The sequence below is a fragment of the Malurus melanocephalus genome, unplaced genomic scaffold (genome assembly GCF_030028575.1).
Source record: "Malurus melanocephalus ecotype Western Australia unplaced genomic scaffold, MMel_1.1 scaffold_181, whole genome shotgun sequence".
Lineage (NCBI taxonomy): Eukaryota > Metazoa > Chordata > Aves > Passeriformes > Maluridae > Malurus > Malurus melanocephalus.
The window spans coordinates 741,153-753,973 of record NW_026623413.1 but is presented as its reverse complement, the minus strand read 5'-3'; the positions used below and the strand labels follow the sequence as shown (position 1 = coordinate 753,973).

The 12,821-nt window shown below is 51.2% G+C and overlaps 2 protein-coding genes across 7 annotated transcripts in view; one reads left to right on the top strand and one right to left on the bottom strand.

Moving 5' to 3' along the window:
• The window catches only part of CRB2 (crumbs cell polarity complex component 2), a 32,347-nt gene extending 26,973 nt beyond the window's left edge, over positions 1-5,374 (top strand). The window contains exon 13 of the mRNA XM_057372918.1: positions 1,778-5,374. Coding sequence (XP_057228901.1) covers positions 1,778-2,005 — 228 coding nt within the window. The 3' untranslated portion in view covers positions 2,006-5,374. The remainder of the gene's footprint in view (positions 1-1,777) is intronic.
• Positions 5,375-5,410: 36 nt separating this feature from the next.
• Positions 5,411-12,821, bottom strand: part of DENND1A (DENN domain containing 1A) — a 149,248-nt gene continuing 141,837 nt past the window's right edge. For 3 of the 6 annotated variants that reach the window (XM_057372920.1, XM_057372921.1, XM_057372922.1), the window contains 2 exons: positions 9,191-9,446; positions 5,411-8,634 (listed from right to left, as the gene is read on the bottom strand). In XM_057372920.1, the coding sequence (XP_057228903.1) occupies positions 7,348-8,634; positions 9,191-9,446 (1,543 nt within the window). In that variant the 3' untranslated portion in view covers positions 5,411-7,347. Of the gene's footprint in view, positions 8,635-9,190; positions 9,447-11,044; positions 11,174-12,821 lie in introns of all 6 variants that reach the window. The other 3 variants (XM_057372924.1, XM_057372925.1, XM_057372923.1) reach the window with 2 other exon arrangements.

Here is a 12,821-nt window from a genome sequence, read left to right as displayed (position 1 = left end):
TGGGGGGGGCTGGCCCTACTCCTGTCCTGCCTAAAGCACAGCTGGCAAATCCTCAATGGTTTTTTTTCTGCAGCGCTGCTGCTTGTTGGTCTCCAGCATATAAACAACTGCAGTATCTGCATGTGCTGCCATATAGCTTTTGGGGCTGTCTCTCCACATTTCCATAGATTTCTCAACTCTTTGGACAGTAATCCAACTACTGCAATTGGCCCAAGTTCCTGGAGAATGGAATTTCATTTGGTGTTTTATCTCAGATAAGAGTTACAAAGCTCCTTCCCTCCCCAAAGATCATCTGAATAGGAATGGATGTTTGGGGAAGGGATGTTGGATAAAGTCAGGCCCAGAGTGATTCATGTCTGTGTGAAAAGCCAAGTCCTGTCCCTGAGCTGCCCCAGCCCGGCCGAGCTGTCCCCGTGTGCCTAATCCRAGTGTTCTGGGTGGGACTGGGATCCTTCCAGGGGAACTGGGACCCGTAGCCCTGCTTTCTCTGTGAAGCTGTTGCATGGACAGGTRGCTCGTTGGGTAACCTGGGAATGTACTAACCCATCCTGCATGGAAAGGGCTGTGTGCCAGGCGGGGTTTGCTGCTGTTGCTGTTCCCAGAGCTCTGCAATGCACGTGCCAAGGTCACCCTGACATTTCCAGTTTGCATGCACACCCTCCTTCAGGCATCTCCATCTCCTCTGCGCCAGGACACTTCCTGTGGATTCCTTGYATTCATTTTCATCAGCCACCCCTTGCTTTTCTTTGCTCTTTCCTGCTCTCTGGTGAGGCCAGGCCCTGCTGGGGCAGGGAGGGGCTGGGATGGTGCTCGGTGCCACAGGRGCTCAGCTGAGCTCCCTTTGCTCTCCCCTCCCACAGCAGCAGCTCCAGGGCTGCCCTGCTGGGCCCTGGCAGTGCTGGACTAACCCGCGTGGTCTGGAACTAACCCTGCACGGCGCTCGGATTTGGGCAGGCTCAGGGAACCCACCTGAACTCAGGGCATTTGAAAAGGCCACAGGGAATTGCAGATCCCCTGGCAATGTTCCTTCTTTGCTTTGTGACATGAGCACAGACTGAATGGCATCCAAAAGCTGTAAATAATCCAGCTTGAACCGTTCTGGTTTTAGCTTAAGGTGRCCAGTACCATTGTTAGCAATGTTTCTTAAGTTTATTGTAATCTTAAAGCTTTCTTTCGTGACAGAAATGCCACAGTTGTTGTTAGTTATYTGTTGTTGTCTTCCATGCCATCCTTGATTCCACCAGAATCTAGAGAATTCTCATTTCTCTCCTCAGTACTTGGGCTTTTTATCATCTCCATCTCCCATCCATGTCCTGACCTTTTTTAACATCTTCCCCTTCTTTCTGCAAGTTCTTCAATTCTCTTTCATACTTTAACAGCTAAATCARTTCTCTGCTTTGCCATTACAGGCATCACTGAATTCTTTAGTATCATTCCCCTGCTTGGGAAAATTTTTTTGGGTTACTGAAAATTTACATTACTCATCATTAACTTTATAGTTTTTAATTMCTTTTTTTCCCCAATGTTGGTCACAACTTTGCCAGTGGCACCTCTGTATTTTATTCTGATATTGATAGGAAGGCACCTTTAAAGACTCCCATTGTAGATGCTGAGTAAACTGGCACTTACATCTTAAGGGGCTGTCCTGGTGTGGAAAAATGCTTTTTTTGCTTTTCTCTAAAAAATCTTTTTCCCTCTAATCTGACCATTCGGGTCAGTTATTGCAGTYATTGTAACCACTGGAGTTTCATTGTTTCTCCGTTAATTTCTTTTACAGAAAGGGACTCCAGGTGCTCTCTTCCCCTCCCCATTAATTGAAGTAGCTGTCCCTGTAGCCTGTGGCTCTGTGCTGCTGCTCAGTATTGGTCTCATATTCATGATTCTCACGGCAAGGAAGAGGCGCCAGTCCGAGGGGACCTACAGCCCGAGCCAGCAGGAGGTGGCAGGAGCTCGGCTGGAGATGGACAGTGTCCTAAAGGTGCCACCCGAAGAGCGCCTAATCTAGGCCCTGCCGTGCCCAGGACTGCACCTGCAAGGTCTGCCTGGACCTTGAGCTCTTCCAGCCCTGGCAGCAGCAGATGCACCCATCCCCTTCCCCTAAGGCTGCCCATGAGGACACGGACGTTCCGCGCGGTGCCCGAGCGCGCCAGCCCGGCTGTGCCATCACTGCTGTGTGCCAGTGGCTCCCAGGGAGCCTCTGCCCTGCCCTGGAGTGCCCATCGCTCACCCAGCAGCAGCTGAAGGCACTCTGGCTCCAGCCCCTCCAGGCACCAGTGGCACATTAAATCTGCTTTCCAGGGCAGGGTAAATCGAGGCATCTGTGCAGCTTCAGCTCCCCCGGTCCCTCAGGAGCTGAGGAGGGWCACAGCTGGTTTGTGTATTGTGCTCTGGTTTTGTCAACAGCTGAAAAACATTCAACCTCTTTCAGCTCAGGTGTGTGAGGTTTTCAGAGTCTTCAACAGCAACAGCAACAGCAGCTGTGACCTCCTGCCTTTGACAGCCCCGTGTTACAGGGAATTGTCAGCAATGATSCAAATCCTTGTATAAATCAACATGGAATGATGTGGTGCTGTTAGACATTCCCACGGCTACCGTGCAGGGAAGGAGCAGGCAGGACTCSGGGCTTTGGGCAGTGCTGGAGCTGCAGGTGCTGGACTTTGGGTGTGCATGGAGGGGAGAGGGGAGCAGGAAAAGGGTCACCTCCACATTCCCTGGGCTCTGTGGGACAGGGAGGGGACAGGGGACAGGGAGCTCCTGCCTCCTCAGCTCCTGCACAGCTGAGGGAGGTGCCAGGGCTGAGGGCTGTGAATGCAGCAGCCGCTGGAAGCTCTAACTCCATGTTCTACCACAGCAGCGAGTGTGGGCGCACCTCAGCCACTCCTCCGTGGTGGGAGCAGTCGGGGCTGCGGGGGCTGGCCTGCTCCTCGCAGTGGTTGTAGCCACGGCCATTGCCATGAAGAGGAGGAGAGCGACTCAGGGAACCTACAGCCCGAGCCGGCAGGAGAAGGACGGGGCTCGAGTGGAAATGTGGAACGTGATCAAGATGCCCCCGACGGAGCGGCTGATCTGAGCTCACCCACGGGGCTCATCCATGGAGCGGCCGCAGGCGCTCGCCCAGTGCTGCGGGTTTGGGGCACAGCTCGGCACGGCTCTGGCACCGGCACTGCCCCCTCCCTCTGCTCCTCCAGGCTCAGAGCAGCTCATCCCACAAATGAGCTACACCAAACTGCTCTGGCAACAAAAGCAGCAGCGCTGGGGAGGAAAACCCCACTGYTGAGGGCCAGTGGAGGAGGGGGAGAGAGCAGTGGCTGTGGCAGCAGGGACACGGAACCAGAGAGAACACGGGGCTGTGTCACAGCCAGAGCCRGCTGGGCCCCTGCTCCTGCTGCTCCCACGGCTCACTGCTGGGCAGGCAGCATAAAAACCACCTGAGGGCAGCTCCAGTGAAYGGGAATGAAACCACTCTACTTGGAAATAATGTGAATAATATGGCTTTTTCCAAAAACCATGTGCCTGTGGCTCCTCTGAAGGCTAAGGCAGGTGAGTGAGTAGTGGGAAATCCTTCCTAGAGCTGCTGCTGCCCTTCCAGCTGGGCCAGAGCTGGCATGGCACTCAGTCCCACTGGGCTCTGCTGGATGTGGCTGCTGGAGCTTGCCCTGAGACCAGACCAAACCACAGGAATATCTGAAGTGCCTTTCTGATCCCGAGTTGCCAGTTACAGTTTAACCTTTTTGAAAGTAGGATGTTTCTGCCACCCCCCAAGCAGGGGGTCAGAGCTGACCATGGCACTGATCCTTGGGAGAGCCATGGCTGAGYATCAGGTGCTCCTTGCTGGGGTGAGGAGAGGAGGAAGAAATAGTTTTAGATCTGACCTCTCTGGACTGACAGGTTGGTACAGATGAGTGGAACWTGGTTAACCAATCCTTTAACCCACACCAGGGTTGGTGTAGTGACAGTATCTGCTTTCCTCTGCCCTGAAATGCGGGGTGATTTGTGGCTTCACTTCTGTGCTACTGTTTTAGCTGGTGAATGTGCTGTTTCTTCTTTAGCATAATGTGGCAGAAGCTGTGGAAGGAAAYGCAGCACAGCAGGCCAGGTAAGGTCTGAAATCATTAGTGTTTCAGGATAATCACTACAACTACCAATGAGGAATATTTTAGAACACAGTGTCTGCTTTATAATCTCCAAAATACTATTAATAAGCAGGGTGGGAACCTGCCCACCATAGCTCATTGCCACAAGAAAATGCTGTTTATTCTGGTCTGCTTTTGGATTTTTTTTTTCTACTGTAGCTGTAAATGTTTCTGTAGTTCCAGGCAAAGGGAGGAGCATGGAACTATTGATCAGATGTGTCTGTTSAAGAGCAGGCGTGTCCCTGTCAGAACAGGTCTGCTCACAGGCAGCTGCTGMCAGTAGAATGGAAATTTTAGAAAATACGAAAAACAAAGGAGTGGGAGACAGTATTTTGTGTGTAAGATCGCTTTTCCTCTAATGGTGGAGAAGAGTTGAAGTGTGATCCCAGCTGGCTGTGTCTGCGACACGCTGGAGCTGGCAGTGGCACAGAGATGCCCTGGCTGCAGGTGGGCACTGGCTGCTGCTTTTCTGTTCATCAGTGCCACTGCTGGCACTGCTCCTGGCACTGCTTTGCTCTGGGCATTTTCCAGCTGCWSTTTGAGGAGCTCCAGTGCACTTTGWGAACAGAGACAGAGGCACTGCCCAGTCTCCTCGTGGCAGTGCGACTCTGGGAGCAAGTGAGGGGCTTTGTGCACAGGAGGGGCTCCAGGGCAGCAGAGCTGTGCCAGGACAGAGGGGAACAAACAGAAACTCCTCCTTGGGAAGGTGAGTGGGGCTCTCTCCCGTTAGGAGCAGTTGGGAGCATAGCCCTGCTGGGCCCTGAGCTGCCTTGGGAAGGTCGCTGTGGTTTCCTGGTGGCTCTGGGGGCTCTGAGAGTTCCCCYGGGTCACTGCCAGGGCAGCTCCTGCTTTTGCTTCTTCACCCATTCCACAGTGGGTGTTAAACTGCACAGAAAGGAGGCAGCAGCAGGATCTCCAAGAGCTGTTCCTCCAGCCTGTGGGATGCTGAGCTCCAGGCTGTGTTCAGAGCTGCCCGAGCTCCTGCAATTCCCTGAAGGTACAAACTCCTGCAGCCCCAGCAGCGGCTCCTCAGGGCTGGATTCCGAGCACCCAAAGCCAGTATTAGCAAAGGTGTTAAAATACTCTGTCAGTGTCTTGAGCATTTCTGCAAAAAATAATTTATGGAAAGTGGGGTTTTTTTTCAATAATGAACTTAACTTTCTTTTGATATTTAATTTTTGAATATATTTTTTCACAAAACTGGACTTGCTGTAGTTAATGATCATGATCCTGATTTCTTTTTTAATTGTAAATTTTATAATTTGTAAATAATTAGAATGTCCTTCAAAAGAAATTTACAATAAAATTTGGTTAAAAACAGGCCTGTTGTTGACTTGTGCCAGTTTTTCCCTGTAGAACACCTTGCTGCCTGGATGGCTGATGGTGGTCTGTGCCACACACCCTGCACAGCTGCAAAGCTCGATGGCTCTTTGCAGTTCAAGGATTAATTTGGTGATGATTTGTCACAGCCCAGAACCCTCAGCACAGGCCAGAACAGAGCTGCTGAACCCAGAGAGAGGGAGCAGGGGGAACCTCTGCTCTCTCTTCACCTCACTGAGCCTGTGCTCTGCATTTTACCATTAATCCCTGACCAACCAGCTCATAGCARAGGGGCTCTGAAATGCCAGAATGGATTATATAACGCTCATATTCTGAACTGTATAAAATAAAATGGAACTGGTTCTTAGACTTTAAATATTTTACTATGCAATACTAAACTCATCTGTCTTTCAACACAAAAAGAAAATACAAATCCAAGTGAATGGCTCGTCAGAGGAACAGCACTGTACAGAAACAAAATATTCCTGGAATACTGTGGTCTTTCCAAAACCAGTGGCATTTCAGATATTAAGAATATTTTTCTTTTGTACTGCCCAGACTCGAACACAAAGACAGCCATTCCCATTCCCCAGAGTAAGAAAACTTCCAAGATTACATGAATAAAATAGATACAGTGGAAATCAGATAAAGCTTTACAAGAATTTCCCCATGTGTCCAAGATGATTTCCTTTATCAAAGGCTCAATGGTGACGTGATTCCCTCTGCAAGAGTGACAGTTTTTACACCAGAGTGTGCCCAGATACAAAACAAACCAAAAAAGCACCACTGAAGTGAAACAGAAATGATCAGAGACAGCAGCTTTCCTGGGGGTCTGGAGAACACAGAGAGGGGGCTCAGAAAGCCCAGCTGAGCATCCCCTGCCCTGYGCGGTGACCGCTGCAGCCGAGGCCAGGCGGGTCCAGCCCGAGGCTCCAGAGCTCAATCCCCTCCTGGACACACCCTGCCCTCCATCAGCACTGCAGCCTGAACTCAGCACCTGGGAACCTTGAGACCCCAAGTTTTCTCTTTTTTGTTTGTAATAATCAAGTAAGATATTGTTACATTCCATTCATATACTGCCATTTATAATATTGATAGATAATATTAAGATACACATATATAAGAACTAGGATACTCTTTATGGCCTCTATTTTCTGATGTATTTAACAAAAACAAAGTCAAAAAGAATGAAAACAATTGCTGGTGTTTCCAGTTTCCCAACAGAGATGCAGGACCAGTCCCTGAGCAGCTGCTCTGYGCTGTGGTTTCCAGGCCTTGTGACAACTCTGCCCCTGTGCCGGTGCTCAGGGAGGAGTCACAAGTGCCACCAAAGCCCACGGTGACAGCACAGCCCCGGGAGTGGCAGGGGTTCAAGGASCACAAAGCAGAGCCCGAGGGATCAGTTCAGTGCAGACCACAAGGCAGGCTGCTTTGCTGCACTTTGCATGTGAAAACAAAATGCTGTGTTTGTGTAATGCCAGAAAAACTGAGATCCGTTCCCAGAGGCAGGAATGAACCCCAGCACAGTTGCTGTGCCACACTCCGGGTGTGCCAAGGACTGAAAATACAGGGAAGGAGTAACTTGTGCATCAGTAGTGCTGCCCAAAAAGCTGTGTGGAAATCCCAACCCAACCCACCTCCCCCCACGCTTTGGTCAGTGCAGGAATTCCAGGGTTGGGTGGTGGGAAGTGAGGGRGCAGTGTCAGGGATTGGGACAACGGGGGACTCTGACCTGTGGACAAAAAGCTCTCGTGTGTGAGTTGCAGCTCAGCGATGGTCCTGCAGCGATCCTGGCTCAGCCTTCCTTAAAAGAAATGCTTGGTTTTATGCTGGCTCAAAAAAACCAAAAAATCCCTCTGTCACTTCCAAAAGGACACCAAGGCCAGCGGGAGCATCACTCAAAGGTTTCCCATCGCTTTCTGAGCTGCTCCACCTTACCTGGTGTGGGTGACACGTCCTGCTTGGTCTTTTTTAACARATCTTCAAACGGATCTTTTGTCTCCTCAGATTTTGAGGACAGTAACCCTGGCTCCAAGCCCTTGGCTGGCCTGGCAGGGACCAGAGGGGGTTCACTGGCCAGGAGAGCCAGTGCTTGTTTGGGATCTACCTTTGTGCTGGGCTGACCCACCTGTAACGTTCGGGGGTTGGAGGGAGCACCCAGACACGCTGGTGGGAAGGAGCTGGTGGGAGAAGGGCTGTGGCTCTGCAGGAGCAAGGAGCCAGCTGCTGGCACAGCTGGAGCCTGGCTGAACAGGTTTGGCATGGACAACGTGGCCATGTGGGGCTGAGGTCTCTGCGGTGGGTAGAAGCCGGCAGTGGGGGCTATGAAGCTGGAGCTGTAGGCGTGACCTAAGGAGGGGGTGAAGGAGCCCCTCGGGGGCCTGACCAGGGACACGGGAAGGGCTCCAGGCAGTGTCTGGGTGAAGGGATTCGGGGAGGGCTGCAGAAAAGGAGCYGGAGCTGGGGCAGGGTAGCCAAGGGGCTGGGCAAACGGAGCAGCAGGAGGAGGCCCGAAGTCACTGGGCAGGGCACTGAAGGTGGGTGCGGGGGCCGAGCCCTGCGGGGCCCTGCCCGGCCAGCCCGCGGTTCTCAGGGGGTCCAGCAGGCTCAGCAGGAGGTCGCTGTCCTTCCCTGCACCTTCTGCCTTCACCCGCACGGGCTGCAGCATCTCGGCAGTGCCCGCGGCAGTGCACAGCAGCTGGGACGGGCGGCAGGAAGAATTCACAGACTGCTGCAGTTCGGGCTCTAAGGACACATTCCCAGCCCCAAAGGGCTCTGGGATAAGATCTGAAACCAAGTGGCTGCGCCCGTGAGTGTTGAGGAGTTCTGCTGACCCGGCTGGAGTCTGGTGCTTGGAAGCCCTGGGTGCTGGCGGWGGTGGCACGATCCCCAGCTCCGGAGTCTTCCTTCCCTGGGGCCTAGGAATGGTGATGTTCCCTTGAATGGCAGGATTTGATTCGTCCTTTTCTGCAGGAGCCAGACCGCTGTCTCTGCTCTGGGGTCTCCTGGTGATGGGGGGCACGTTACCCAGGGCAGCCAAGGGTCTTTCTGGTGAGCTTTGGGAATACTTGKTGGGAATGGCCATGTCATCATGGCCCATGCTCCACAGCTTGTTGTAAGGGTGGGACAGCTTCATGCTTGGCACAATCCTGCTCCTCTCRGACACACCAAGATCCATTCTCTGCAAGAGAGCAGAACAAATAATAACTCAGTGATGAACTCACAACACACAGCAGGAAGTGAGTTCAGGCTGCTGGGAGGCAGGAGGATCTGTCCCCAGGCTGCTAGCAGTGCAGAGGGACAATGGTCAAGCTGTGATTGATTAACAGAGCCCATAGACCCCGCCTGAACAGAGATGTGACTGGATAAGGTTTGTGGGCAGTGACACTGCAAACAGCCAATGGGTGCTTAGCCCGGCAAAATTAAACCATAAAGARGCACAGCTTTTTGAGAATAAAGGATTTCTTGGAACCAGCTAGAGGAATTCTCCATCCTTTGTTCCCCCCATTGTTACAGAACAGGGCACATATTCCCTCCTTCAGAAGCAAAGATTTTACAGGAAACAGTTATAACTGAGTTCTATTTAAGCCACTTCTTAATTCAGAAATTATTTTTTAAATATGTGAGCAAACTCCAGGAAAACACACAATGATGATGATTAGGATCTACCCAGTAAYATGAAAAAGTTCCTCAGAGAATGAGCTCTGTGCCACCCCCAGGGCACAGAAACCCCTGACCTGGTATTCAAAGGTGCAGCGCTGCTCCRCCTCCTCCTTGGGCATCCGAAGGTCCTCCAGGCTCTTGGCCTGGCTCAGAGGCTGGGGCTGGGCTTCTACTTCCAGCTTGGGGAAGATGTCTTCCAGGAGGTTGATTTCTGAGGCCTTGCTGGAGAGCAGAGGGCTCGGGGGCAGCGGCTCTCTCGGTTTCTCCGGGCTGCCCATGTCCTCCCCATCGGCACTGTCCGACTCCTTCAGGGCCCGGTACGGCTGAGGCCTGCCACAGAACCAGAAATCACCTTGCAAATGACCATATTTCTAATTCTTTGTTTTGAACACGATTTCCTAAGGAGCTGGATGAGCTACAAAGAGCTCCAGAGTGGCAAAGAGAGCTCAGAGAGCCCGGTGCAGAGCAGGCTGGGAGCAGTGCTGGAGGGCAGGGGCCATGCAGAGGGGACCTGGCACCCRAGGGTGCTCAGCAGGGCGAGTGGGAAACAGAGGAAAGCTGTGGTCATGCAGGCACAGCCAGGCWGGAGGGAGCTCTGGGAGCAGGGACAATGGGATACAGCTCCCCATGCCAACCGTCTGGGCTCCCCTCGGGGCAGGCACAGCCTCTGCACTCTGTGTTCAAGCACTGACACCCTCCTGCTTCGAGCTAACTCAGCACACAGCACAACTCACTGTTTTCCTGCAATAATTGGGAACACTGTGCAGGTTCCAATGATTTCATTGGTGTCATCTTATCAAGAAACACCACAATCCATTATGGAGACACYTCCTTTACATTCCCAGCTAAGGCTGAGTTAGCAGGATGCTTCTCTTGCACATACCTCAGCAAAAAACAGAACCAGCACATTTGCATTTTGGTGTGTGTACAGAGAACAGCAGCACGATGTGCATCCAATTAATAACAACAAGTGCCACACATGGCTGTAGGGATTGGCACTTGACTGGCAGCCAGTTGTACTGTGGCATTTAAACAAGCTTTCAATTAAAAGAAAATATTTGTGAGGCCTGCAAAAACACATCCTATGGAAGAGCCCTCCTCCTCTGTCCATATTTTATCATAATACATCTCTATCATGCAAATTCAGAGCCTGCTTCCCTCCCCACCACACACAGAGCAGGCGCTCAGGCAGCACCAGGACAATGACACTGCAGGGACAAGGCAGACAGTGACAGCACAAGGCCTCGGGGGATCTCGCAAACCTGGGGCATGTCTTCAGTCTCACATGGCTCTAGGTCACACTGCAACCCCCCAAAGGATATTCTGCAAACAAAACWGGCCTCTTCCACCCCAAACATGAGTGGGGGAACATTTTTCTGGCCCCTTCCTCCTGAACCTCCCCATCTCACCCGCCTGCAATCACATCCCATCCCCATCTGCTTCCAAAACCTGTGTCTGCAGCACACAATAGATTTTAGCAACTGCAGATCCCTCTGGCAGGCTCCTTCTGCAGCCTGGTGTGACCCAGCTATGGCTGCCAGGCTCCAGCTGCTCCCCTATGAGACACTGGGATCAAACAAGTGACACTGGAAAAGGCTGATAACTGCACTGGAACAAGGCTCACAGGACAACCCAAAAGCACAGTGGCACCACACAAGAATGAATGGCAGAAGGTTTGGACAGGAGCACAAGCAGCATGTTGGAACAAAGGACAAATGGAACGGTGACATCCCAGTTGCAGTGCTTCATGCAGGAGGATGCTTTTTCATGCTGCTCAACATCAAAACAAACAAGCAGGAGAAATTCTGGTCATTCATCAATGCACCAGGAACATTTCCAACATCCCAGTACAGGAGCAGGTGCCCTGAGCAATGCAAACCCCACTGTTCGAAGCTGACATGAACACAACCAAACAGTAAAGGATAGACCATTCGAAAGGAGCAGAGAAGAAAAAGTTTTCAGAGAAGCCAGAGACAGGATCCTCTTCCTGCTGAAATTCATCATCAGAGGAGTCCTCAGAGAGGAAGACTGTATAGTGTCGCATGGGCTTTACGAGGCTGGGGAACAGGAAGAGAAAAGGAAGTTATCGAGTGGTCACAGTGACAGCTCCCGAGGAGAGAAACCAAGGCCTCTGCAGACCCAGATCATCCTGACCCTGACCAAGAGCACAGCAGAGAGAACACAAAACACAGCCCTTCTCCCAAGAGCAGGGACCGTGGGGTGCCCAAGGGAAGGGACCATGACCCACAGTCACACCACAGTGCAGTGGACAATGCAGAAACCACCTTTTCCCACAGCACATTCCCTGCAGAGCTGGGCACCTCTCTGTTCTTCAGACAGCTCTGCTCCTCAGGCTCTCTGAGCTCTGGCTGTAAGCAAACAAACATTAGATCTCCTCTGCCTCGCACACATTTAGTCTGACAATAGCTGGATACACAAGAGCAGCTGACTCTAGGGAGCCGGTTCCAGAGCTTCACTCCAGGATAAAACCGGAGCTGTCCAAGCATTGGGATGAAATGCAGTTTGTCAAGTAAGGTGCWCATGTTTCTTTCCTCAGTGGTTAACTGAGAATTAGTTCACAGAGATTCRGTCAGGAATAGAGAAGGTGGATGCTGCAACCAAGAGCCCAATAGGACCCGAGCTGCCAGAGCCAATGAATGTTTATTCCCAGTCAGGTCAGAGCTAATTAATAAAAAGTCTCTAACAGGTGGCAGCGGCTGCAGCCGATGGTGTTAAACCACAGTCTGTGCTATTCCAATTAAAGCTGCTGCATTGCTTTCTTTCCCCTCTCCTGCTGTAACAGGTATCCAGGGGAAGGAGGTGGGGCCACTGCAGCTGGAGACATTTGTTATAATATTTTTTTAACTTTTCTTTTTTTCCTTAGGAATTGACTATGAAAAAATTCAAAGGCTCCACTGAAAATAAATTAGAAAGCAAAGAGACTTTATAAATACTTGTTTTGTACTTAGATGCATATGTCTTTGTTCCTTAGGAGAGTAAATTACTGTCTAACATGATTCCAGAAAATCAGAAATTATGTCCAGAAATACAGAGCAACACTAAATTTCCACATATCCTGCTGATACACTACAACTAACTGCATGTAACAACTGTACTGGTGCATTCCCTTAGAGCTGTTCAGATACCTTTTGTTTGCCTCCAGATACGTTTCATTCAAATGCTTTGTGTCTGAGTGTGAAATTCAAGGAACTGATAACAAACTCTGAAGAAATAACATGGATTGTGTTGGCTGCATCACCAACGGCACTGCAGTACAGACAAAATTAACTACAGGGCAAGGTAACAGGCCCTGGTTTGGTCGGGTGGTAAGAGCCTTAAATGAAGGTGGGATCTCAAAACAGAAAARAACAAGCCCTTGATTTCAGCTGTTGCGTGCTCTGTCAGACATTTCAGTCTAAGATAAGGCATGAACTATCTAAAACTCTCCAAATCTACATTTTTTACTGGCTTGGGGCAGAGAATGCTCCAAAAGTGCTTGTTCCCTCATTAACCGAGCTTGGGAGCTTTCCTGTGCGTGCCCCTGCCGAGGTGTGAGAACAGCACTGCGAGAGAGGGGATGGAGAGGGGAAGGGGAAGGAGAAAGAGAAAGGGAAGGGAGAGGAGAAAGAGAAGGGGATGGAGAGAGRATGGAGAGGGGTTAGAGGAAAGGGAAGGGGACAGAGAAGGGAAAGGAGAAAGAGAAGG